General features: G+C 40.3%; 1 protein-coding gene across 3 annotated transcripts in view; it reads left to right on the top strand.

The window, feature by feature from the left end:
• Positions 1–26,371, top strand: part of fhod3b (formin homology 2 domain containing 3b) — a 125,797-nt gene that overhangs the window by 9,084 nt on the left and 90,342 nt on the right. For all 3 annotated transcript variants that reach the window (XM_058083359.1, XM_058083357.1, XM_058083358.1), the window contains 2 exons: positions 324–430; positions 8,336–8,400. In XM_058083359.1, the coding sequence (XP_057939342.1) occupies positions 324–430; positions 8,336–8,400 (172 nt within the window). The remainder of the gene's footprint in view (positions 1–323; positions 431–8,335; positions 8,401–26,371) is intronic.

Below are 26,371 nucleotides of genomic sequence, written 5' to 3'. Positions count from 1 at the left end.
CCCCCTGCAACCCTTGTGAGGATAAGCGGTAGATGACAATAAATATAAATGGAGTCAATGAACATTTGTACCTTCTTTGACGGGACTGTTCCCAAAGACACGATACAGCATCAAGATCAACCACCATCATCTTCCTGTTTTGACACATCCACTTTGGAGGTCAGCTGGACTCATGTGTCTTTAGCAAAGCAACCGATGTTAAGTCATTACATGAAGTTATTCATGTAATGATTCAGGGGGAACTAATCCCAATTACCCGGTTGAACTGCAGTTTGGCATGGCACATGTTCCAATGCTTGCTTGTTTTCCTCTCGCCACTGCAGCCTGATGACTGTGCACTGCAATTGTCCCACAATGGAAGCTATCTGGACTTGGAGTCGACGCTGGCGGAGCAGAAAGACGAACTGGAAGGATTTCAAGAAGACGGAGGGTAAGATCATTTCCCTGTTCCATCTTCCCTGTCTGTCTGTGTTTTCCCTCTCATTCTTTTTTCCCGTTCTTTTGCTTTCATGTGGTTTGGAGGGGTTAGTATTTTATTCTTGGACTCTTACTTTCATAATGTATTTTTAGCATATGAAAAATCTTGTCGAAATATGCAGTATATGTATACCTGTATTAGTATATAATACATTTTCCCCATAGGATATCATGTTAAGTGATGTCATCGGCATTGTGTGGCGTTTTCTGTGGGTAGTCCGGTGAGTGTGAATGGTTGTTTGTCTATATGTGCCCTGTGATTGGCCGACGACCAGTAAAGGGTGTACCCCGCCTTTTCGCCCAAAGACAGCTGGGATAGGCTCCAGCACCCCCTTGTGAGGATAAGCAGTAGAAAAAGAATGAAAGTATATTACTGTTTCAGTCTTATACATTCATTTTCTATGCCACTTATCCTCCATGCTAGGTTAATGCTAGGTTAATTGGTGACTCCAAATTGTCCATAGGTATGAATGTGAGTGTGAATGGTTGTTTGTCTATATGTGCCCTGTGATTGGCTGACAACCAGTCAGCTGGGATAGGCTCCGGCATATCTGCGATCCTAGTGAGGATAAGCGGCATAGAAGATGGATCGATGGACCACATTGTGCAAGCTATGGGATCACTGCAGGGACGTAAGAAACGGTCACGGCTAGCATAGCAAGCTAGCAAACAAACTAGTTAGCCTCTCCAGTTTATTTATTCTAAATTGAAGTGTATGAAACGTAATGGGAAAGAAGAACAAAGAAGCCAAAAACGTACCACTTCCACACTAAATGGGAGGAGAACCTTGTTTTCACTGTGCCGTCGTGAATTTTTGAGAAACTGTGATAGATGGTCGTACCACTCTAGAGGTTTTTGTGCGACTTTTGTATGAAATTGTATTTGAACTTGCTGTTCTAGTGTTTATGTAAACATAAAAAATATATATATGCATATATATTTGGTGTGAAACAGAGTGTGATTGGTTGTTTGTCTATATGTGCCCTGTGATTGGCTGGCCAAAGGGTGTGTCATATAGTGAGGATAAGCGGCATAGAAGATGGATCGATGGACTACATTGTGCAAGCTATGGGATCACTGCAAGGACATAACGCCGCTAGCATAGCAAGCTACCAAACTAACTAGTTAGCCTCTCCAGTTTATTTATTCTAAACTGAAGAGTATGAAACGTAGTTGGAAAGAAGGAAAAAGAAGCCAAAAACGTACCACTTTCACACTAAATGGGAGGAGAACCTTGTTTTCACTGTGCCCTCATGAATTTTTGAGAATCTGTGATAGATGTGTGTACAATGCAGCGACTTTCTTATGAAATTGTGTTTGAACTCGCGGTTCTACTGTTTATGTAAATATAAAAAAAACATATATGCGTTTATATTTGATGTGAAACAGAGTGTGTTGTGAACCAATTCCTGACCAAGGTTAAGAAACACGATAGTTAAGAGTTTTTCCCGGACCCTCACGTGTCCCCCGTCTAATAAAAAGCTTGGCCACAGGTCAACACTGAAGTCATCCTACCCACTTAGGAGGTGTCGACATGTTTCATAAGTAATTGCCCTCATCACAATTGACATTACCTCATTACATCTTCTCATTAGAATTGACTCCACTGCACAATTCTCGGCATGTATTATGTTTTATCTCGACATCATTTGTAGACCTGGATGAAGAAGAGAAAGATTGGAAATTGTGTTTGTGTTTTTTTTTTTTTTCCATTGAATTTTTGGCCAGTTTTTTTATTGACTCCATATGTTTTATGTACTGTGGAGTGTGTTGATACATCCACTCATGTGCCGCCCACTCTATAGGATCACAATCCAAAGGTTGGCATGAATGTTTCTGGTCGGTCGGACCCCCAAAACATGTATGGGATTTATTTATTTAACGTGGAATTCACATGTGGCTTGGCGTGTCTATCGGGCGACTGACTACCCCCCCCCCCCCCCCCATGCCCCCAATTCCAGGTCAAGTGAGATTGTTGGTATTCTGTATAGCTTATGGGAAGGTAGTAGGAACCGTGAGGTTAAAGTGGTGTACGTCTTCCCTCCCTCCAAATCCAGGCTGCCTGGGGTTGGGGTTGGGGGGGGGGCATTTTGCCAACTGGCACAAACTGGTATGGATGTGTGTCATTAAAACCACACTGTGTTGTCTGAGGAGGCTGGTAAGGGAGGGAAGGAGGGGGGTTGAAGGTGGTCGGCCAATTATTTTGTAAAAATAGGGCAGTAGACCTCCTGGCTTTTTATGGCTGTGATATGTGCATGAGTACACCCCCCCCTCCAAAAGCCCCCCTTCCACTCTCCACTCGAAGCTCTGTTGTTGGTTTGGCGGCTATTATGATGAGGCATTTTGCATTTTACAAGTCTCGTATTTATAAATTTTCTATATATGCCAAGTCATACATGTTGACCTTGCCATTGCACCTTGGTGCTAACATAATTTAACTAGCCGAGGTTTTATTTTTATTATTTTTTGGCCATTAAATGCGTCTGTAATTGATATTAATGACAGGTTACATTCCAGAGGTGCCTGTGTCATACCTTGGGTCTTCACAATCAGATTAAAGTATGGTCCTCCTGACGGAGCCAGGAGATATCCATATCACAAGAGCTTAAGGGCCATAATCACTTCCACACCACGGCATGAAGCCCCGGCTGGAGACCATTGGGTCTCGTAAATCCCCCCGTCCCGTTGCTGATGCAGTGCCTGGAAGTTCTAAATGGGCCGTGTAGGCCAGGCCACGTGCACAGTTGAAGATAGTCGGTGTGGCATTTAGGGATCTAGCCATGATGGTTTAATTGAATCCCTTACATACACACGATATCGTTTTGTTTGTAGCGGTGAGCGAGGCGGCGCCTGTCATTTTTCTCTTTAATGGAAGACTGAAGGAATTTAAAGCCTCCCGATGATGCAAAGGTGACGTTTTAATAATGTTCCTGCTAGGGATGGGAATGTCGGGATATCGCATATGATATGATAGGATACAAACACTATGAATTACAGGCATGGACAAACACAGGTCATTAGCATTAAAGCTACAGGCACATAGATTAGTGTGTTCCCATTAGGACTTACTTGGGCTTATCATTAAAACATCACGCATACTTAGGAGATGCCATTAATGACTAGAGGTGTCCAGTCTCCCCAAGAACCGTATGAAGCCTTCACGGGAGTGCGCCCCTTCAAAGGTACTTTGAGCGGGTCCGTGCCTCAGGTACATCCAACCTAAATCTGAAAGCAGGCGCTTTTGTTTTGTTTGCATCTCGTCATTCTTGGAACGTTGGAGTGTTTTTTGATATTTTGGACCAGCAGTTACGAGTCAAGCGCATTAAAATCAAATTGCTCACGTTGTGAAGGCCGCAACTATTCAGAGTTTCTCACCACGTCCTCTCTGCTCTCCTAGGACAGCTCCGCTTTCACTGTTTTTCATTTTCTTCTGACCCACTTGGACATTGAAGATAGGCTCAAGAGCGAGTTGAGGAAAGGAAATGAATGCAGCGTCGTGAAACTTCAACATCAAGGAGGAAATCAAACACCAGTTGGCTGCTTTTGTGTGCGCGGGGCTGTTTTAAGGGTATGATTAACAGCAGTGCAGCGTTCACAAATATGCATGCCTGGTCAATGGTTAAAGAGGCATCTTCACCATGGAGACTAAACCGAGTCTCTGTTCAGTCATTTGTACACATGATACCTGAGGCTGGTTGTTGGCTTGCATGGAGTTACATTCATTTATTCATTCATTTTCTACCACTTATCCTCACGAGGGTCGCTGGGGTGCTGGAGCCTATCCCAGCTGTCTTTGGGTGTTGCTGGAGCCTAGCCCAGCTGTCTTCGGGGTTTGCTGGAGCCTATCCCAGCTGTCTTCGGGCGTGAGGCAAGGTACACCCTGGACTGGTGGCCAGCCAATCACAGGGCACATATAGACAAACAACCATTCACACTCACATTCATACCTATGGACTATTTGGAGTCGCTAAGTAACCTAGCATGTTTTTGGAATCAAAACCCATGCATGCACGGGGAAAACATGCAAACGCCACAGAGACTTGGCCGAGGGTGGAATTGCACTCGGTTCTCCTAGCTGTGAGACCTGTGCGCTAACCACTAGTCTACCGTGCAGCCCGCTATGCCACAACATAACACAAAAAAATAGTTTTACATTCATTAATTCATTCATTTTCTACCGCTTATCCTCACGAGGGTCGCGGGGGTTGCTGGAGCCTATCCCAGCTGTCTTCTGGGTTTGTTGAAGCCTATCCCAGCTGTCTTCGGGCGAGAGGCGGGGTCCACCCTGGACTGGTGGCCAGCCAATCACAGGGCACATATAGACAAACAACCATTCACACTCACATTCATACCTATGGACAATTTGGAGTCGCTAATTAACCTAGCATGTTTTTGGAATGTGGGAGGAAACCGGAGTACCCGGAAGAAAACCCACGCATGCACGGGGAGAACATGCAAACTCCACATAGAGATGGCCGAGAGTGGAATTGAACTCAGGTTTCCTAACTATGAGGCCTGCGTGCTAACCAATGTGAGAATTTTTTTTCATCCGATGTTGGTCTGATATTAGCATAAAAATATGAGTATGGGATCATATTGGTCTTATATTGACAACGAGTCCATTACAGACACCATCCATCCATCCAGATGGTCAAGGGTGGACTTGGACCCTGGTCTCCTTGCTGTGAGGTCTGCGCACTAACCACTTTCCTGTTCTGACGAGAGATTGACCGATATGTGTTTTTTCCCACTGATGCCGATACCGATTTTTTTCCCATCACCCTTAGCCGATGGCCGATTTTGCTTAGGCTGATACTGCTTTTGCTCCCTCAATTTATATGAAAAAAATTTCAATGATAACAAATATTCCCGGTCTCAAGTGTATCGGCCGATACCGATTCAAGTAAAGAACGCAAATATCGGCCGACTGATATATCGGTCGATCCTTAGTTCTGACATTATGCCGCTTAAAAAAAAAACCCATCCCATATATTAGATGGTTGAGCTCCAAGCAACAACTACCAGCTTTAATTGTCCTGGCGTGATCAACCATCACCTGGGCATGCACAGAAAAATGTTGGATCACCGTAAAGTTTATTAGGTACCACATGAAGTTCATGGTAGGGATTACTTCTGCAGCATTGGACTTCACCTCTGCCGGCATGCCGTGTTCTTTGTTAGTGTGCCCAGCTTTCATTTAATTGGGGGGGGGGGGAGTGGGTGGGCCTCTCTTATAGTCGGTGCATGTTTGTTTAATTTGATAATGAGCTCGCTGCTCTGCGTAGCCTCAGGTGCAGTAAGGGGATACCGTTGCAGTGAAGCCGACAGAAAGCAGACATTCGTGACTTAAAAAAAAAAGGTTCTGGTTCCACGTTTTGGATGAAATTGCTTTTTTTTGCAGTTTCATGATGACAGATGTTGCTCCCGTCTCACATCTGCCCAAAGCTTCCTGTTGTATTTGCGAAAAAAAATAGCGGCGGTGCGACGAGGTCCCCCCCTGTTGTGTAATCTGACTGGCCGGAAAGATGTCAGGGTATCTGACAGGCTTGGATGCAGCAGTGAGCAGCCATGATGCTTGAGTCTGTCAGGCGTACCGCTGTTTGAGTGTCACTTAGTCTACTGCTTGGTGCGGCGCCAGACGGAAGACTCTCACAGTCTATTGTGTAGGAAGCATAATAAAAGTCTGTTTGTCGGAGCTGTATTGCTAATGGTGGCTACTTTTTTAGCCTTGTTTGCATTATTCCTTTTTAGACTGTTTGAAATGATAAAGCTTCACTTTAGGGTAAGTTTATCCACAGTGTAGTGGTGGCAAGGTCATCAGGTCGTTAGCTGATGACTACCTACTTGCATGTAGGTCTAAGAGAGCCATGTCAAGTTTTTTTTTACCGTTGAGTACCGTATTTTCCGGACTATAAGTCACACTTTTTTTCATAGGTTGGTTCCTGCCACTTATACTCCAGAGCGACGTATAATTGAAAAAAACTGTTTATGTTAAATTGTGTTAGCATATCTTACATCTATCTTACATCTATTCATATTTTATTGTTAGAACTTGCCTTTCAAGAGGACGTAATGTCTTTTTTGGTTAAGTAGTTTGTAAAATAAATTACCCACAAAAAATGCGACTTATACTCCAGTGCGACTTATGTATGTTTTTTTTTTTTTACCTAATTATGCATTTTTGGTATTGTGCGACTTATACTCCGAAGCGACTTATAGTCCAGAAAATACAGTATGCATTTTTGGCATTGTGCGACATATAGTCCAGAAAATACGGTATGCATTTTTGGTATTGTGCGACTTATACTCCGAAGCGACTTATAGTCCAGAAAATACGGTATGCATTTTTGGCATTGTGCGACTTATAGTCCAGAGCGACTTATAGTCCAGAAAATATGGTATGCATTTTTGGAATTGTGCGACTTATACTCGGGAGCGACTTATAGTCCAGAGAATACAGTATGCATTTTTGGCATTGAACGACTTATAGTCCAAAACATACGGTATGCATTTTTGGCCTTGTGTGACTTATACTCGGGAGCGACTTATAGTCCAGAAAATACGGTATGCATTTTTGGCATTGTGCGACATATAGTCCAGAAAATACGGTATGCATTTTTGGCATTGTGCGACATATAGTCCAGAAAATACGGTATGCATTCTTGGCATTGTGCGACTTCTACTCCGGATCAACTTATAGTCCAGAAAATACGGTATGCATTTTTGGCATTGTGCGACTTATACTCCGGATCAACTTATAGTCCAGAAAATATGGTGTGCATTTTTGGCATTGTGCGACTTATACTCCGGATCAACTTATAGTCCAGAAAATACGGTATGCATTTTTGGCATTGTGCGACTTATACTCCGGATCAACTTATAGTCCAGAAAATACGGTATGCATTTTTGGCATTGTGCGACTTATACTCCGGATCAACTTATAGTCCAGAAAATATGGTGTGCATTTTTGGCCTTGTGCGACTTATACTCTTGAGCGACTTATGGACCAGAAAATACGGTAATTATGTGTGTATCCATATGTACATAGCTCACTAATGCCTATTGACACTTTTTAAACTTTATCAAGTATTATTTATTTATTTATGCATATTTTTAGCGAATCGTTCCTGGTTTCACTGGTCACTGGTTTATCGTGTGGTTTTATTTGTGCTGGCAGGCTTTCTTCTCTTTGCTATTGTTGATTGCAAATTGATGGTTGATTGTTTATTTGTTGACTGCATGTGTTGTATTATGTCATATTGTTGGGTACATTAAAGTTCTTTAGTAAGTAAATGTTCCTCAGTAAAGGACCAAATTCTGGTTGACCATTATTTCAATGCATATCGTGGAGGGGGGTGTAAATGTCCTCATTACTAGTCTCTGTATGATGTCATCTTTTTGAACAGGCGCACCATAAATCTCGGCCTTATTCCTTTTGAATTCCCGACTTTACATTCAACTTGTACATAAATCAAGGAGCAAGCTTCTTACTGAAGCGGTGAATAGCACAGGGATGCATTGTCGCCATCTTTGTCTCCGATTGTCACTCAGACATTGTAAGTTGTTGACAGGATGGCGATTGGGGTCTTTGCATGTCTCCATTAACACGGAGGGCGGAGTTGACCCGTGGGGGCCGCTCCCATCCTTCATTTTCACCCATGGAGACCTTTTCCTTGTTGTGCTGTCTGCTCCCGTTCACTTTTTGTTTTCCAGAAGCTGAGAATTTTTTTTTTTTTTTTTTGTATAAGCACTTTTTGTTTTGATTCAAGCTCTCTTCTATTTTCTATTAGCGGCGTAATAAAGCTTCTGTTTACGTCTTAATAAACACAAATTCACTTTTTTCTTGTTTTCTTTACAGAAGAGGCAAAAAACACAGCTTTATACTTCGAACGCAGCTGTCAATCAGAGTCCACGCCTGCATCGGTGAGTACCGTGTAAACACACGCCGCATTTATCACCTCCCGAATAGCGAAATGTGTGCCGCATCACCGCTGAGGTATGAGCTTTAATGGCTTCTATTAGCAGCAGCTTGTTTTTATTGGGGTTGCACACAATGCACAGTGGCAGACATCATGTTGGGGGGGGGGGGGGGGGGGTGATTCTTAATTTCAGTGCAAATTAGCACTCTGACACTCTGCTAAGCTGCATGTTGGCACAGGACACAGATTGAGAACTTTTTAATGTTTTTTTTTAATTTTTTTTTAGAGTTACTGTGTTCTGTCACTTTGCTTTATTGGGCCTCCTGGTGTCTGAGTAATGTGAGGGAACTGGAACAAAGAGCTGAGTGGAAACACATGCAGACTTGCCTGCTCGTGACACACACACACACACACACACACACACACGATGAACATATCAGCAGCTGCTTAAGATTTTACTAATATGAAGTCCGTCAGTTTTTGGCCCACGCTCCTTTTTGAGAGCGATACATGCGTTTCATTTATTATTGTTTTAATAGTTGTTAATTATTTTACTGTTTATGCTTCTATTGTGATTTATTCCACTTACCGAGGCATGACTCCTAATAGGATATCCCTGGAAGAAATACGAGAAATGAGAAATTCCACTTTTTCCGGAACTTCAGTAACGTTATTTGGGTCTTTGTTGCAGTACAATTTACTGCTGTTTGTGGCTTTTAATTAGAAATTATTTAGTTCTATCATGCTTCTTTTCATTGGTACACACAGTATGAGAGAGTATACACACATACGTATGTACATACCCAGGTTGCATTTTTGGCATTGTGCGACTTATACTCGGGAGCAACTTATAGTCCAGAAAATACGGTATGAATGTTTGGCAACAGAGAACTGAGAATTATTTTATTAATGTTAGAACTTGACGTAATGTCTGTTTTGGTTAAGTAGTAGTCAAATAAATTACCCACAAAAAATGTGACTTATACTCCAGTGCAACTTATGTATGTTTTTTTCCTACTTAATTATGCATTTTTGGACTTGTGTGACTTATACTCGGGAGCGACTTATAGTCCAGAAAACACGGTAAATTACTTTCCCTTTTTAGGAGCTTTTCGTAAAATGTAAGTACCGTATTTTCTGGATTATACACTTCTATTTCATAGGTTGGCTGTTCCTGCTACTTATACCCCAGTGCGACTTATGTATGTTTTTTTTCCTACTTAATTATGCATTTTTGGGCTTGTGTGACTTATACTCCGAGGCGACTTATAGTCCAGAAAATACGTTATGCATTTTTGGCCTTGTACGACTTATACTCGGGAGCAACTTATAGTCCGGAAAATACGGTAAACTACTTTTCCTTATCAGGAGCTTTTCGTAAAAAGTACTGTATTTTCCGGACTATAAGTCGCACTTTTATTTCATAGGTTGGCTGTTTCTGTGACTTATACTCCAGTGCGACTTATGTATGTTTTTTTCCCTACTTAATTATGCATTTTTGGCCTTGTGCGACTTATACTCGGGAGCGACTTATAGTCCGGAAAACACGGTAAATTACTTTCCCTTTTTAGGAGCTTTTCGGAAAATGTAAGTACTGTATTTTCCGGAGTATAAGTCGCACTTTTATTTCATAGGTTGGCTGTTCCTGCGACTTATACTCCAGTGTGACTTATGTATGTTTTTTTTCTACTTAATTATGCATTTTTGGACTTGTGCGACTTATACTCGGGAGTGACTTATAGTCCGGAAAATACAATAAATTCCCTTTTAGGAGCTTTTTGTTAAATGTAAGTACTGTATTTTGCGGAGTATAAGTTGCACTTTTATTTCATAGGTTGGCTGTTCCTGCGACTTATACTCCAGTGCGACTTATGTATATTTTTTTTCTACTTAATTATGCATTTTTGGACTTGTGCGACTTATACTCAGGAGCGACTTATAGTCGGGAAAATACGGTAAATTACTTTCCCTTTTTAGGAGCTTTTCGTTAAAAGTACTGTATTTTCCAGACTATGTCACACTTTTTTTTTTTCATAGGTTGGCTGTTCCTGTGACTTATACTCCAGTGCGACTTATGTATGTTTTTTTTTCCTACTTAATTATGCATTTTTGGACTTGTGCGACTTATACTCGGGAGTGACTTATAGTCCGGAAAATACGATAAATTCCCTTTTAGGAGCTTTTTGTTAAATGTAAGTACTTTATTTTGCAGAGTATAAGTTGCACTTTTATTTCATAGGTCGGGTGTTTGTGCGACTTATGTATGTTTTTTTTCTACCTAATTACGCATTTTTGGACTTGTGCGACTTATACTCGGGAGCGACTTATAGTCCGGAAAATACGGTAAATACAACCTACGTATATAATCTGCAGATTTTGATTTGCAATATTTGAGTTCCATCCCAAAATAAGTCCTCCCTAACCGTGTGCAATCTTTGCAACGCAAATCTCCCCCCCAAGTTTCATTCATGTTTCATACAATGTGGTTCCAAGACATTGCCTTTTGATACATTATCTTGTGGCGGTCTTCTACCGTGAAGTGGCTTTTCCAGATCCTCATTCTGTCCCCCTGCTGTTGCTTGGCTGAGCTTAGTGCAAGCCTGCGGAGAAGCAGACAGACTTGTTGCTCTTCCCTTAAGTGGATGATGACCCTCTTTCTTTTTAAGTTGACAGCCACCTGTTGCCCGGGTCCGACTCAGTGGACTACCCGCGAGGCCGGGCTGATTTATTTCTTGCAGGCAAGGTGGTCACTGTTACTGTAACTTGTCCAGACATTTGAGACTAATTTTATCTGACTGGAGGGTTTAGCCTGGAGACCCATGAGTGCAGACTTAGAGGTGATTTTTTTTTTTTTTTGCCTCTTTAGTCCTCCAAAGACAAAAGGCGATGGTTTGCTTGAGGCTGTGCACCGCTCTTGTTGTTTATTAAGTAACCTGGCACATCATATATCGTCAAGGATTGTGTCGAAGGCTGTACTTTTGTCTTTTTATAATTGAATAAGGAATTGATGTGCGACTTTTACTTAATGAAGTGGCTTAGACAAGACTTCCTCCCTTCAGGGATGTTATTCCGTTATGTCTGGAACTCATAGAAGAGTATTAAGTTTACCATTACTGGTGGAATGTGCAGTATAATAAACTAAACATGCACTTCAAGTATTTAATATACTATTGCAATTCAGTATTTATGGTAGGACAAAAAAAAATTCATCATAGAAACACGCCAGAATTTAAATCCAGGAAATTACATCTGAATTTTAATAAATATTTGGTCAGGAACAAATGTTTGATTCAATACTGCTAATTTAATCTTTGTTTTAAAGTTTGGTTTTGTATAATATCAGACAATTGGCTTTTAAGCCGATTTTGCAGGCGCGTAAAAAAACAGTTCTTGCTGGGAAGAAGGCATTTTTTTTCAATTAGAGCCAAGATTGCTAATTGGGAATTGCATTTTTCCCATCATTCTTAATTGAAACATGAACACATTCACTTTTCTGTACGTTTTAACAAGAGAAACCAACTTGGTATAAGCTAGCTAACAATGCACATCATTGGGACGTACATATTTTGATTACGAAGTCCTCTAAAAAAACATTCCCAAAACTTCTTCCATTAACAACAGCGCCAATTTTCCTGTAGATCTTCACCAGGTTTTTTCACGGACTGTCGCTGGAATTTTGGCTCATTTTTCCGTGCAGATCTGTATTGTTTTCGGACAACAGAAATTGTAAACGTAAATTTTCTATAGTTGGCTTCTGGAGACTGGCTAGTCTACTCCAGACAAAGGATGTTATTCCTTTTATGTCTGGAACTCATTGAAGAGTATTAACTTTACCATTACTGGTGGAATGTGCAGTATAATTTATAATAAACTAAACATGCATTTCAAGTATTTAATATAGTATTGCAATTCAGTATTTACGGTGGGACAAAAAATAGTATTTGGCAGTCATTTTCATCATAGGTACACGCCAGAATTTAAAATTACATTGTCTGATTTTTAATAAATATTTTTAACAAATGTTTGATTCAATACTGCTAATTTAATCTTTGTTTTAAAGTTTGTTTTTGTATAATATCAGACAATTGGATTTTAAGCCAAACACCATGTCTGTGTTTTCCTTGCGGGCGCGTAAAAAGACTGCTGGGAAGAAGGCAGTTTTTTTCAATTAGAGCCAAATTGGAAATTGCATTTTTCCCATAATTCTTATGTGAAACATGAACACATTCACTTTTCTGTGCGTTTTAACAAGAGAAAATAACTTGGTATAAGCTAGCTAACAATGCACATCATTGGGATGTATATATTTTGATTACGAAGTCCTCTAAAAAAAACATTCCTGAAACTTCTTTCCTAGTTGCATTGATTTCACATACTAGACCAGGAGCTTCTTCCATCAACAGCACCAATTTTCCCATAGATCTTCAATTTTTTTGAAGAATTTTTTGAGGAATTTTGGCCCATTCTTCCGTGAAGATCTGTATTGTTTTCGGACAACAGAAATTGTAAACGTAAATTTTCTATAGTTGGGGTCTGGAGACTGGTTAGGCCACTCCAGGACCTCCACATGCCTCATACAGAGTCAGTACTGTTGTTGTTTAGGATGACTGTCATGCTGGAAGACGCAGCCACATTTCATCTTAAATGCTATCACTGATAGAGTGAGGTTATTGCCCGAAATCTCACCATTTATGGTCGCATTCATGCTTTCCTTAACACAGTATAGATCAGTCTTACTGTCCTCTTTGCAGAAATCGGCCCTAAAGAATAATATTTCCTCTGGATCATCCAGATGGTCCGTACCAAACTTACAATGTACTGTGTTACAAATAGTAACCTTTGCTACTGTGGTCCGTTGACCAGTTCTGGGCTGGTTCCTCACCGTTCTCTAGATCGTTTCTACCCCATGAAGTGAGGTCTCCTTGGTCCCATCTATAATTTTGTCCCTGGTGTCGTTCAACAGTTGTCTTAGCGATGGCGGAGGTTGGTTTCTGACTGTTTGAAGGTGTGTTCAGGGCTCTTTTATACAGATATACACATCGTTGGCGTGTTCATGGGTCTTTGTGTCATAAACCACAGCAAGATCTAATCAAGGCGTCCGTAATTGCATCCGTCAATGCCCACATATTTAGAGTAGGCATTCTGCAGAGCTCAGTACAGGAAGTGAAGTGGTTACCCGAAGAGCTAATCATGTATTATACTTCCTATCATAAAATCCACCATGGATGCGGTCATTTGTTGTAATTTAGCAAATGAGGCTGTTTTTTTTTTTTAAGGTTGTTTGTCAGACACAACACAAAAGGTATGCAAGTTCATTAGCTGGAGTTTGTTTCAAGGCCGCAAATATTTAGTGCAAACAGGCACTCGATTAATCTCATTAACATTTTGGAGTCTTGGCTTGGAGTCTAAAAAGGTTTCCATGGCATCGACTACTGCATAAGGTCTGATGTTAAAGAATATACGTAGATCAGGAGTGTGTCACAGCATGACTCCTCTCAGAGAATATAAGACGGCTGCGGCCTCCCCTAAAAAAAAAAAAAAAATGTATCTTAAGCCGTGTTTTTTCGTAATTTTTCTTTCTTTCTTTTTTTTTTATTTTTTTTATTTTTTTTACTCAAATTTTTCTCAAGGTGCCACTCACAGTTTGGAAACACTTAAAGATAATAAACATTGAGCCGCTGACTGATTGTTTAAAATGCGGACATTAGAAGTGCCATTGTAGTAGTTTACAGTGTGATACAGCGTTCAGTCTGCTTTTTTTTCGTAAAAAACATATCTCATTTAACCTGAAATGGTAATAATTTATAGATACATGATAATAGAGGTAAAATGTACAGCATACATGTACCACTATTAATAAAAAACACCACAGACTTTATGCATGATCATGTTTTTTCACCAAGCGTTGACATTTTGCACTGTTCAGTGGTCTTTGAATGCACCATTGTTGCTGTGATATGCAAAAGTAAAACGTACATGGAACTTCTACACAGATTGGATCAGCTTACATTATTATTTTATGGTAATGGTAATGGTTTTATTTCATTTGAACATGCATCAGATTACAATTGAATGCATCCCATAATCAGTTCACAGTTCCACATGTCCAAAAGGAGTAGGAAGAAGCAAAGCTTATTAAATCCTACCCCTCCATCTGGTACTTTTACAATCAGTAACTGTTACATTTGTTCACTTCCTGCTTTCCTAATATAGTTTAAGTTTTTTTTATATTATTTTTCATTTTTATCACGTACCAAAGTACGAGATGATATGACCATACAATGACATAATGGGTACCATAGTAACTGTAATATTTTACAAATATTGTACATTTTACAAGAATAAAGTTGAAATATTAAAAGAAGAGTCGTAATATTGTGAGTCAAATCTTTATGACAAAGCAGAGATAGTTTTTCTTGAAATATAGTATATATATACTGTACCATCCTAGCATGTCTACATGTGTGGGTATAATATCCAAGGAACCCTTGCATCCTTAATATGAGCTAGCTAACAATGTTATCATGGGAAGTACCTATTTTGATGCTGTTGCTCTCACAAAAAACAGTTTTCCATTTTTATAACGGACTTCCATATTAACCAAGCTACAGCAATATTGTTATTTTTAACATTATTATTATAATAATGATATTATTATTATAATATTATATTATAATATATTTATAATTATTAACAATTTTAACTGGCGGATTAACACCACACCTTGCTAGCCGCTAGTCTTAGCATCATTCACAGACGGAAATGTGGATACCGAGATCTCAATTTCTCAACAAGATGCTCAATGGCTGTGTGCATTTTTTTTTTTTAACTGAGGACTGGAGCAGACGTCGTGTGCTGGAAGATACAGCCATCCCAATGAGAGAGGACATTGTCAGTGTTGTTGTTTCTGTGTTACGGTTGTTGGCAGACATAATGGGCCAAAATACCAGCTACAGTCTGGGCATACATGATGAAGAATCATAGGAAAGGTTTGACCTCTGTCATTGCTGACGGAAGTATCTGGTCTAGTATGTGAAATCGATGTGGCTTGAAAAGAAGTTTTGGGAATGTTTCAAGAACACAGCATGTATAGCAAATGTTGCTAGAGACTTTTTTTGAGGGCTTCGTAGTCGAAATAGGTACGTCGCAATGATGTGCATTGTTAGCTAGCTCATATTAAGTTGTTTTCTGTTGTTAAAATGCACAGAAAAGGGAATATGTTCATGTTTCTCATCAGGATGATGGGCAAAATCCACCGAAAAAAAAAAAAAACTGGAGACATTTAAAGGCTTCTTCACAGCTGGAACTGTCTCTTTACGTGCCCGCAAGATCGACAAGCTGAGCACAGCCTCTGGCAGCATTTGTGGAAAACGCAGGCATGGTCTTCGGCTCAATTGCCTGACATTATCCAAAACCCAACTTTAAAACAAACGCTAACCTTACAAACAAATCTTTCGCCCTCGGCGCCCTTTTGAAGCCGCGCTTTCGACGTCATACGAAATGACTCAAAATCTCCTCACCCAAGTGGTTCCGAACTTAAACTGGCTACATATAATCATGCATATAAACAAACCATTAAAAAAAAGCCACACTTCACAGTGTGCAAATTTGCCGTCAGCACTGTGATAAGCACTTTGCTTTGCAGGGGAATAATACAATCAAATGCACTGCTCGTTTAATTCTATTTTTAGCTTCATCGTCAAGCAGCTTCCAGTTGTGAACATGCACATCAAAACTATCAATTTGAATAAATTATACCCTGAAAAGAAGAGAAGCACGAGTCCCAATGAATCATGACATGAGTTGGGTGGTTGTAAAAGACAACGCTGATAATCCGTTAAGAATGTGTAGCTTCCGATTACGGCCGTCACTGGAACGGGATCAGCGAGTTGACGGATAAAGCCGCACTTAAAAGGGAGAATGCCAACACATTTTACCTTTTGAAAAGGATTTTTTTTTTATACATGTGAGGAAAAAAAAAAGATCACTAGGAATAATAAACACATCAGCCAGTATATTACTGTCATCCGATTGTATCCCAAATTCAGTGCGACTAAAAGCCTGCCCCCGCCCCTCCTGGATGCTCGAGTTAATCTTATATGGCGTCAGAGAACAACACAAGTCATGTAAGGACAAGTCTACAGCTTCTTACTTTTCATAAACAAACTAATTAACCTCAATTTAGCTTTTTTCTGTCCCCATTTACAATTCTTAACAAAATCACTACTGCTCATTGGATCGTCCACGGAGGGTTATCATAAATAACTGGCGAGGTTCCGCAATCCAGTCATTCATTGTGACTTGGTTACCTGCAGGCGTACACGTCATGATGTGCTATATATATCACTATATTGACACTTACTATGGTACACATTATGTCATTGTATGGTCATATCACCTCCTACTCATACTATATTAGGAAAGCAGGAAGTGAACAAATGTAACAGTTACTGATTGTAAAAGTACCAGATGGAGGGGTAGGATTTAATAAGCTTTGCTTCTTCCTACTCCTTTTGGACATGTGGAACTGTGAACTGATTATGGGATGCATTCAATTGTAATCTGATGCATGTTCCAATGAAATAAAACCATTACCATTTGTCAGTAATTGAAATACCCGTAAAAATTTCATTTTTTTTGACACACGGCTTGCTCTGCCTCCCCCCTTCGACAACCACCCCCACACCCAGCCTTCTCCTCCCTTTTTGGATCAACATTTACAATAAAAGTGACTGTTGTATAGGTAATATGCCTCCCACACTTATTAAACACCTTTTAAATTACATGACAAAAAATAAATAAATAATAAAATAAATAATACATAATAAATAAAATATTTAAAATTAAAAAACTTAAATTATAATAGAAAGGCAGGAAGTGAACAAGTGAACAAACAGTTACTGATTGTAAAAGTACCAGATGGAGGGGTAGGATTTAATAAGCTTTGCTTCTTCCTACTCCTTTTGGACATGTGGAACTGTGAACTGATTATGGGATGCATTCAATTGTAATCTGATGCATGTTCAAATGAAATAAAACCATTATCATATTTTTCCATCTTTCCTTTTTTTTTAAGTTCTTAAATTATTATATTTAAAAAAAAAAAGTAACAGGATGCAAATGGCCCCCAGACTGCGCTTTGGACACCCTAGGTTTAAGTCAAGAGTAACTCTTTGTTTTACATCTCTGCACTGCTGTTTGTGTATCGTTGATGATTTAAAGGTAAGACTGATGTTGCATAACTTCTCCTCTTTGCAGTCATCATTAGGGAATGTCATCAAATGTCTTAGCTTGTTTCTGTGACCAGAGTGCCCAAGCGAGCTAGCATATCGTGTAGTTGAAAACACGCGTATCACATGTCACCTGTGGGACTCGGTGGAAGATGAAATAGTCTAGACTCGCATCTTTTCGACTTTCCTCTAAGAGACCCACGAAATGGGATTACAGTCACCATGGAAGGCCAACCCAAACAGCTTAGTGGCAAAGAGGAGAAATGTGAGGCAGCCCCGGCGTCTCGGAGCGGCGGGAGAGCGAACCGTGTCTTGATCCTCCAAATCAGTGGAGGGATCGCTCGTATCACTCACCTCGCACTTTTTCCTCCCAAATGTTTTTCTATTCTTCGTGTTTGGCCGTTAGCCCGACAGGCTCGTGCTGTGAGATAACAAGTCGGCCTTGGTGTGTGTGAGCTTCGAAATGTTCTCCCTTCTGTGCCACTGTCCTTGAAACCAAAACATTTTATCATTATGGAAAAATCGAGAGAATTTCTGGCCTTTTTTTGTTTTTTTTTTAACAGTACTTTACAAGGCCGAGATAACAACAGTGATTTGTTTGAGGACAATCACATGATCATATTCTCACACACTCGTATCAAGGCATGCTTATATTAAGAAGCCATCTGGTTCCAGTTCCTCCTCCTCACTCGTTCCAATACAACAACGTTTGTAGTTCTACTTCCTGTTTACTGACGCCAACAAGCAGACATTCATTCATTTTCTACCGCTTATCCTCACAAGGGTCACGGGGGGAATGCTGGAGCCTATCCCAGCTGTCTTCAGGGCAAGAGGCGGGGTACACCCTGGACTCGTGGCCAGCCAGCCAATCACAGGGCACATATAGACAAACAACCATTCACACTCACATTCATACCTATGGACAATTTGGAGTCGCTAATTAACCTAGCATGTTTTTGGAATGTGGGAGGAAACCGGAGTACCCGGAGAAAACCCACGCATGCACTGGGGTGAACATGCAAACTCCACACAGAGATGGCCGAGGGTGGAATCGAACTCGGGTGTCTTAGCTGTGTGGCCTGTGTGCTAACCACCTGGTCACCATGTGCAGCCCATATAGATATATATTAGGGCTGTCAATCAATTAAAATATTTGATCATGATTAATCATTTTAATCTATAGATAACTCAGAATTAATCACATTTAATCACATATTTAATCGCATATACAAAGTGACACAACCATAATAAATTCTTGTCTTACAACCCACAGAAAATCCATGCCGTAAAATGTCACCCCATCATCTCGAACTGAACTGAACTAGCCTTTGCTCTGTACGTTCGATTCCCTGATATACAGTACACTACCAGTAATGTTTTCTCATCCACTGTGTCCCAACCAGCACACAATTCCAGTAGTCCCTAATCACTCCTAAAAGAGCCATTTCAAATACCACTATCAACGTCGGACCATACCAGTACCTGAAACCCCCAACTGCTCTCCAACAGTTTTTCCATCATTACAATATGTTTTAAATAGCCTACTCTTAACCAAGCCTGTCAATCATGTAGCGTAGCTAACCAAAAAATGAGGTTAAACCTCAATCATGACGCAGCGACCTATCGACGATGAAAAGCCGAGCCTGCTGGCATCTAACTGCCATAAGCCTGACGAGACGATGTTAAAGTGGACAGGTGTGTAACCTCGGCAACCACAGGCTTTAAACAGCTCACTGGAAAAAACATCAGGGTGGTTTGTTTTGCTACAACCAACGTGGATTTGAATTCTGCAGAATATAGTTTATTGTATTTTAATGTTAGGGTTTGTGGTGTTTTGGTGTGAAGGCTTGAGTGCTTCTGCAAGGGGCCGGGTGTCCGCCCACGCCCTATTATATCCTTCATGGAGCGCGGATGAAAAAGTAGTTCTTAGGGGTGTCCTGACGCAGATTTTTAAGTATCAGCCGATATTGATTGATTGATAGATCAGGGCTTGTTTAGTAGTGTGTCATTTTAAAGTAAAGACTTTGGCTTCTTAAAACAATATGCGTTCAAAAGAGTATTATATTAGCATCACATAAATGTCTCATTGAGAAAATCACTTGGTGTTACTTTCTCACTGTGTGTTGTCGCCCGTCCATTGTTGTGTATAACGCGAGCGAGGTAGGAAGCATTTTTGTGACGCAAATGTATTACTCTTTTGAACGCATATTGTTGAAAGAAGGCAAAATCCACAACAACTACCTTAAGCTACATTCCTCGTCACCGAAATCCGACCAGAGTAAATGCCCGTTGATGCACTACACTGCCAAAAAGGATGTTTTACAACGTCATGTCAAAAAATCGTCAAAAATGTCAAAAACTATCCCTTTAATCTGACATAAAATTGATTTGAAAAGCAGGAAAAGTGGCCTAATTATGTATGCACATTTTGTAAAAATGGAAATTTGTTTGCTTTGGGCCCCCAAATGGCACAGCATGATTACTGCATGTATCCAAGTCATACAACAATGCACTCCCCCCTCACAAATTCTTAATAATAAAGAATTCACAATAGTTTGGCTTCTTAAAACAATATGCGTTCAAAAGAGTATTATATTCATCACATAAATGCCTCATTGAAAAAAAAAATCACTTGGCGTTACTTTCTTTACCGTCATGTCAGTGCGTGTTGTCGCCTGTCCATTGTTGCGTATAATGCCGAACGAGGTTATGGTCAGTTTTTGTGATGCAAATGTATTACTCTTTTGAACGCATATTGTTGAAATAAAGCAAAATCCACAACAACTACTTGGTGCTACGTTCCTCGTTACCGAAATCCGACCAGAGTAAATGACCGTTGATGCACTACACTGCCAAAAGGGATGTTTTACAAAGTCATATCAAAAAATCGTCAAAAATGTCAAAAGCTATCCCTTTAATCTGACATAAAATTGATTTCAAAAGCAGGAAAAGTGGCCTAATTACATACTAAAATTTTGTAAAAATGGAAATTAAAATGTATGTAGCCAAGTCATAGAACGATAAGCTCACTCCTCACAAATTCTTAATGATAACAAACAAAAAAATTCAGCAACAGCAATAAATAGGAATACTAAAAATCATCAAAAACTAAGTCAAACTTGGACGACGCACAAATTCTCAGTGTGAGTTTAGGTTAGCGGAGGCTAGTAGAGGAACGGGAATTCGCACCCAAGTGTGAGCCAGTACAAACGGCCTCCTGTCAATATTTCATTCTTGTACAATATTGCATTTTGAAAGTATATCATATATGCACCTACTCTATTTCTGAGCTGTTCCCATACATCATAGTATATTTATGGTACATTTACTCCATTATGATATGCCAGAGTAAAAATGTGTAAAAGATTTACTAGCTGCCATGCATGAGAGAGATTCTCATCAGGAGTTCTAGCTGGCTTTACCATACAACAGAAAGTATTTGACTACCAGTATATACCAGTAAAATCCTTCACGGCTTGTCCAGTACCCAACTGGCCTTCATCCAAATCCCAGTGTGTCATTGAATTCCATTCCACATCCTTTCATTGCTGCTTTGATGATGGTTCATATTATAGGGAAACGTCACTTTTCCTTCTCTGCATCAATCAAAACAATAACCCTAAAAAAGAACAAAAACATATTTTGTGTTTGTCGTTACACGACTGTCACTCACGCGGTCTTACATGAATCAGGATTGTTATTCCTTCTCGCACTTTGGATGGAGTGATGTTGCCACAGCTGGCGCGCTTTGAATCATTTGCATTTCTGTCGGGCTTTCAAGGAGATTTATTGGATTTTTTTGTCACATTTACACGCTGAGATCGACTCCGTCTTCAGCCTGACATCAGCTACAAGGACTGCCACGCACTCTTAGGGTTTAGTGTAAGAGGATGTGGCAATCGTATTTGCACACGTCCAAATTGGATGTCTTAAAAACCAAGAATGCCCCCAAAGACCCACTTATTACTTTTTTCATGTACCGCCATGGGAAAAAAAAAAATTCTGCTGCCTCCTATGCTTATAGGAAGTCATGCTAAAGGTGTCTACCACGTTTTGTAAAGCATATGAATTTCATTCATCAGGGTCACGCCGGGTGCTGGAGTCTATCCCAGCTGTCTTCAGGCGAGAGGCGCAGTACACCCTGGACTGGTGGCCAGCCAATCACAGGGCACATATAGACAAACAACCATTCACACTCACATTCATACCTATGGACAATTTGGCGTCGCTAATTAACCTAGCATGTTTTTGGAATGTGGGAGGAAACCGGAGTACCCGGTGAAAACCCACGCATGCACGGGGAGAACGTGCAAACCCCACACAGAGATGGCTGAGGGCGGAATCGAACTCGGGTTTCCTAGTTGTGAGGTCTGCGCGCTAACCACTCCACTCGACCCACCGTGCAGCCCCCATAATACAACATTCATTCATTCATTTTCTACCGGTTATCCTCACGAATTTTGCTGGGGAATGCTGGAGCCTATCCCAGCTGTCTTCAGGCGAGAGGCGGCGTATACCCTGGACTGGTGGCCAGCCAATCACAGGGCACATATAGACAAACAACCATTCACACTCACATTCATACCTATGGACAATTTGGAGTCGCTAATTAACCTAGCATGTTTTTGGAATGTGGGAGGAAACCGGAGTACCCGGAGAAAACCCACACATGCACGGGGAGAACATGCAAACTCCACACAGAAATGACCGAGGGTGGAATCGAACTTGGATCTCCTAGCTGTGAGGCCTGTGTGCTAACCACTCGTCCACCGTGCAGCCTGTTTTTTGCATGTCAAACTATAATTGTGTGTTAACATTAGGAACATAACATAACATTTTTGGCTTTCTGGAACAGATATAAAGTGGAGAACAGGGTGGAATTGAACTCGGGCGTCCTAGCTGCGAGGCCTGCGTGCTAACCAATGTGAGAATTTTTTTTTTTTTGTCATTTCGACATTTGGTCTCAGGATGTCCATCCAATGTTGGTCTGATATTAGCATAAAAATATGAGTATCGGATCATATTTGTCTCATATTCAGTCCATTACAGACACCATCCATCATCTACTGCTTATCCGAGATCGGGTTGCGGCCACTTCGTCCAGCTCCTCCCAGTGAATCCCGAGACATTCCCAATGTTGTTGAGAAACATAGTTTCTCCAACATATCCTGGGTTTTTCCGAAGGCCTCCTACCGGTCGGATGTGCCTTGAACACCTCTCCAGGGAGGCGTTCGGGGGTAGGGGGCATCCTGACCAGATACCCAAGCCACCTGAACAGCGCTATACAAATGTAAGACCATTTAACTTTCACAAAGTTCAATTGTATCCTCCAGAAGTTCTTAGTCTAGTGTATTCAATAAACCAGCATTCCGAAATTTCCGGAAATGACTATAAATATTAGCTTTGTGCATTGGGTATCAGCTCCAAGAAAGGACTATGGGCGTTATTTTTAGAGCTGATGTAAGCATCAAGTCCGAGCCAGGAGTAGGATAAATAATGTTTATATTGCAGAGCCTATAATGAAACCTAATATCCTTTTCTGTGGTATTCTCACAGCTCCTTACCAGTTCTGTCATTCATTTCCCATCATAAAGAACGCAGTGGCCAAGGTTTCTGGAGAATAAAAGGTGGTATTGGTACTGTATGCGTTGTCCCCCGTTGGGGACAATTTTGATTTCATTTATAGCATAATAAAGTGTGTCACATGAAAACAGATCTCAAAGTTTAAGTTAAGAGCATTACTTCCGTGGTAGAGGTAGCAAGTTAACAACAGAGTTCATGGTCATATGAGACCATGGTCATGGTCATCGTGTCATGAATAACTTAAGAGGAACCCTCACGGAACACACTATGGGTAACCGCTGGGACTCGGAATAAACTAAACCCGATGCAGTTGGAGGTAAAGTTCTAGTTGTAAAAATGTCTCACAAGCAACACTGAAACGCTATTCACACTCCATACTGCATACTGTTTACACTACAGCGTACTACATGGTAACCCACAATGCATTGCGCTCCTACCCGAGCCAAAATCGACGAGCTGAAGCTGATTTCATTTTAGCTCTAAACTCTTTAAATACATCATTTTGAGATTTTTTTTTAAATCAGGCGAGAAAGTAGTCGTTTAGATCCTGAGTGTGCCACTATTATTATTATTATTTATTATTATTATTGATTATTACACGGGAGCCAGGCAACGACATTTCATTGGCAATTTCACTGCTGTGTTATTGTGCAATGACAATAAAGGAAGTCTTTGTCTATCCATCCATCCATCTATCATCCTTCCATTCATCCATCTATCATCATCCTTCCATTCATCTATCATCATCCTTCCATCCATCCATCTATCATCATCCATCCATCCATCTATCATCATCCTTCCATCCATCTATCATCATTCATCCTTCCTTCCATCCATCCATCCATTCATCCTTCCATCCATCCATCTATCATCATCCTTCATCCATCCATCTATATCATCCTGCCATCCATCCATCCATCCATCCATCATCATCCTTCCATCCATCCATCCATCCATCTATCATCATCCTTCCATCCATCTATCATTCATCCTTCCATCCATCCATCATCATCCTTCCATCCATCCATCCATCCATCATCATCCTTCCATCCATCCATCCATCCATCCATCCATCCATCATCATCCTTCCATCCATCCATCCATCCATCCATCCATCCATCATCATCCTTCCATCCATCCATCCATCCATCCATCCATCCATCCATCATCATCCTTCCATCCATCCATCCATCCATCATCATCCTTCCATCCATCCATCCATCCATCATCATCCTTCCATTCATCCTTCCATCCATCCATCCATCATCATCCTTCCATTCATCCTTCCATCCATCCATCCATCCATCGTCATCCTTCCATCCATCCATCTATCATCATCCATCCATCCATCTATCATCATCCATCCATCCATCTATCATCATCCATCCATCCATCCATCTATCATCATCCATCCATCCATCCATTCATCTATCATCATCCATCCATCCATCCATCATCATCCATCCATCCATCCATCTATCATCATCCATCCATCCATCCATTCATCTATCATCATCCTTCCATCCATCCATCATCATCCATCCATCCATCTATCATCATCCTTCCATCCATCCATCTATCATCATCCATCCATCTATCATCATCCTTCCATCCATTCTTCGTCCAAATACCAACCGTTTACAATTTTGTTTGGATGAATTTGTCAAATTTAAGCTAGTCAAAGTCAACAACGTACAAAATAAAACACCCTTACTTTTCTCATACAAAAAAACATAGAAAAATCACTGCTTTTACTTTGAAAACCAGACGCGAACCAACTCGCAATATATCCTGCTTGACACCGCCGTTTGGTCCATCTTGCTTCTAAGTGTTCAGCCAACGTTTTTTTTTTTTTGCGTTTTTTTTTTTCGCTGTGACGTAACATCGCGTTGCATCCTGGTTAATTTGGGTGTGAGTACTAAGCTGATGACAATTTGGAACTTGGAACTCGCATACTACCAGTGTAAGACACACTACATACTCAAAGACTTAGTATGAGTAGTAGGTAAGTATGCGGTTTCGAACACGGCCGTAGTCTCTCTGCTCACATGAAACACTAAGATGTTTAGATGAGGCCTTTTGTATACAAGCCTGAATGTTAAGCCTTTTCATGTCTTTGTTTGGAAAAGTGAAAAATGTTTGAATGTCTCCTAGTGTCTGCATGTCAACATTCAATAGCCACTCTGCTCTTTCTGCTCTGCGGTGAATGTCTTTTGTGTGAGCCAGGTTCTGCACAAAGCTGAGAGAACCCGTATGAGGTTTCACTTCCATTTGGCTGTTTGCACACAGCGATACAAATATCTCCTCAATTTGAGGGGCACTTTCAGGATTAATTCATTCAACTTTCTGCAACTATCCACATTTTTTTTAGCAGGGAATGTTCAGACCATTATTTTTTTTTGTGCTTTATTGTAATTATGGGAACACTCAACACCATGCAATTTCACACATATGCAGTGTAATACCATGGCTTTATATATAGGGCAGGTCCGGGAATGGGGAATTTAGTCCACCCATACTCATGAGCAAGCATTTGGCAACCTTCAACCTTCAAACTAATTCAATCTTAACTCTTGCAAATCATATTTCTTATGTCTTTTGATGGATTGTCTTACTTTTCATTTAAATTCATTCATTTTCTACCGCTTATCCTCACAAGGGTCGCGGAGGTGCTGGAGCGATCCCAGCTGTCTTTTGGGCGAGAGGTGGGGTACACCCTGGACTGGTGGCCAGCCAATCACAGGGCACATATAGACAAACAACCATTCACACTCGCAATATTTTTTTAATTAATCATGGTAAATGTATTTGTTGTAATATGACTTTATTGTCATATATAACTATTTTTGCAAACTTAATTTTACTAATACTTAATTAGTAAAAAAAGTTTTTTTTTTTACTAAAAGTTTATTATGTAAAATTATGATTTTTTTTTGGTCTTCATGTATCTATTTATACAACAACACATCTTTCTTCATGTACATTTTTTTCTTTTAATGTTATGACTTTATTCCTATATAACTTTTTTGCCAACCTAATTTTCCAAAAATTATTTTTAATTATTTAGTTTTGTTTGTTAGTCATACTGTAATGTTCCTAGTAACTTCTTTTCTTTAATAATTGATCTTTCTACTACTAAAATGACATTATTTTTACTCATAA

Source organism: Doryrhamphus excisus, chromosome 10 (assembly GCF_030265055.1).
Source record: "Doryrhamphus excisus isolate RoL2022-K1 chromosome 10, RoL_Dexc_1.0, whole genome shotgun sequence".
Lineage (NCBI taxonomy): Eukaryota > Metazoa > Chordata > Actinopteri > Syngnathiformes > Syngnathidae > Doryrhamphus > Doryrhamphus excisus.
The sequence above is the reverse complement of the archived record's forward strand: the minus strand, read 5'-3'. Positions and strand labels throughout refer to the sequence as shown.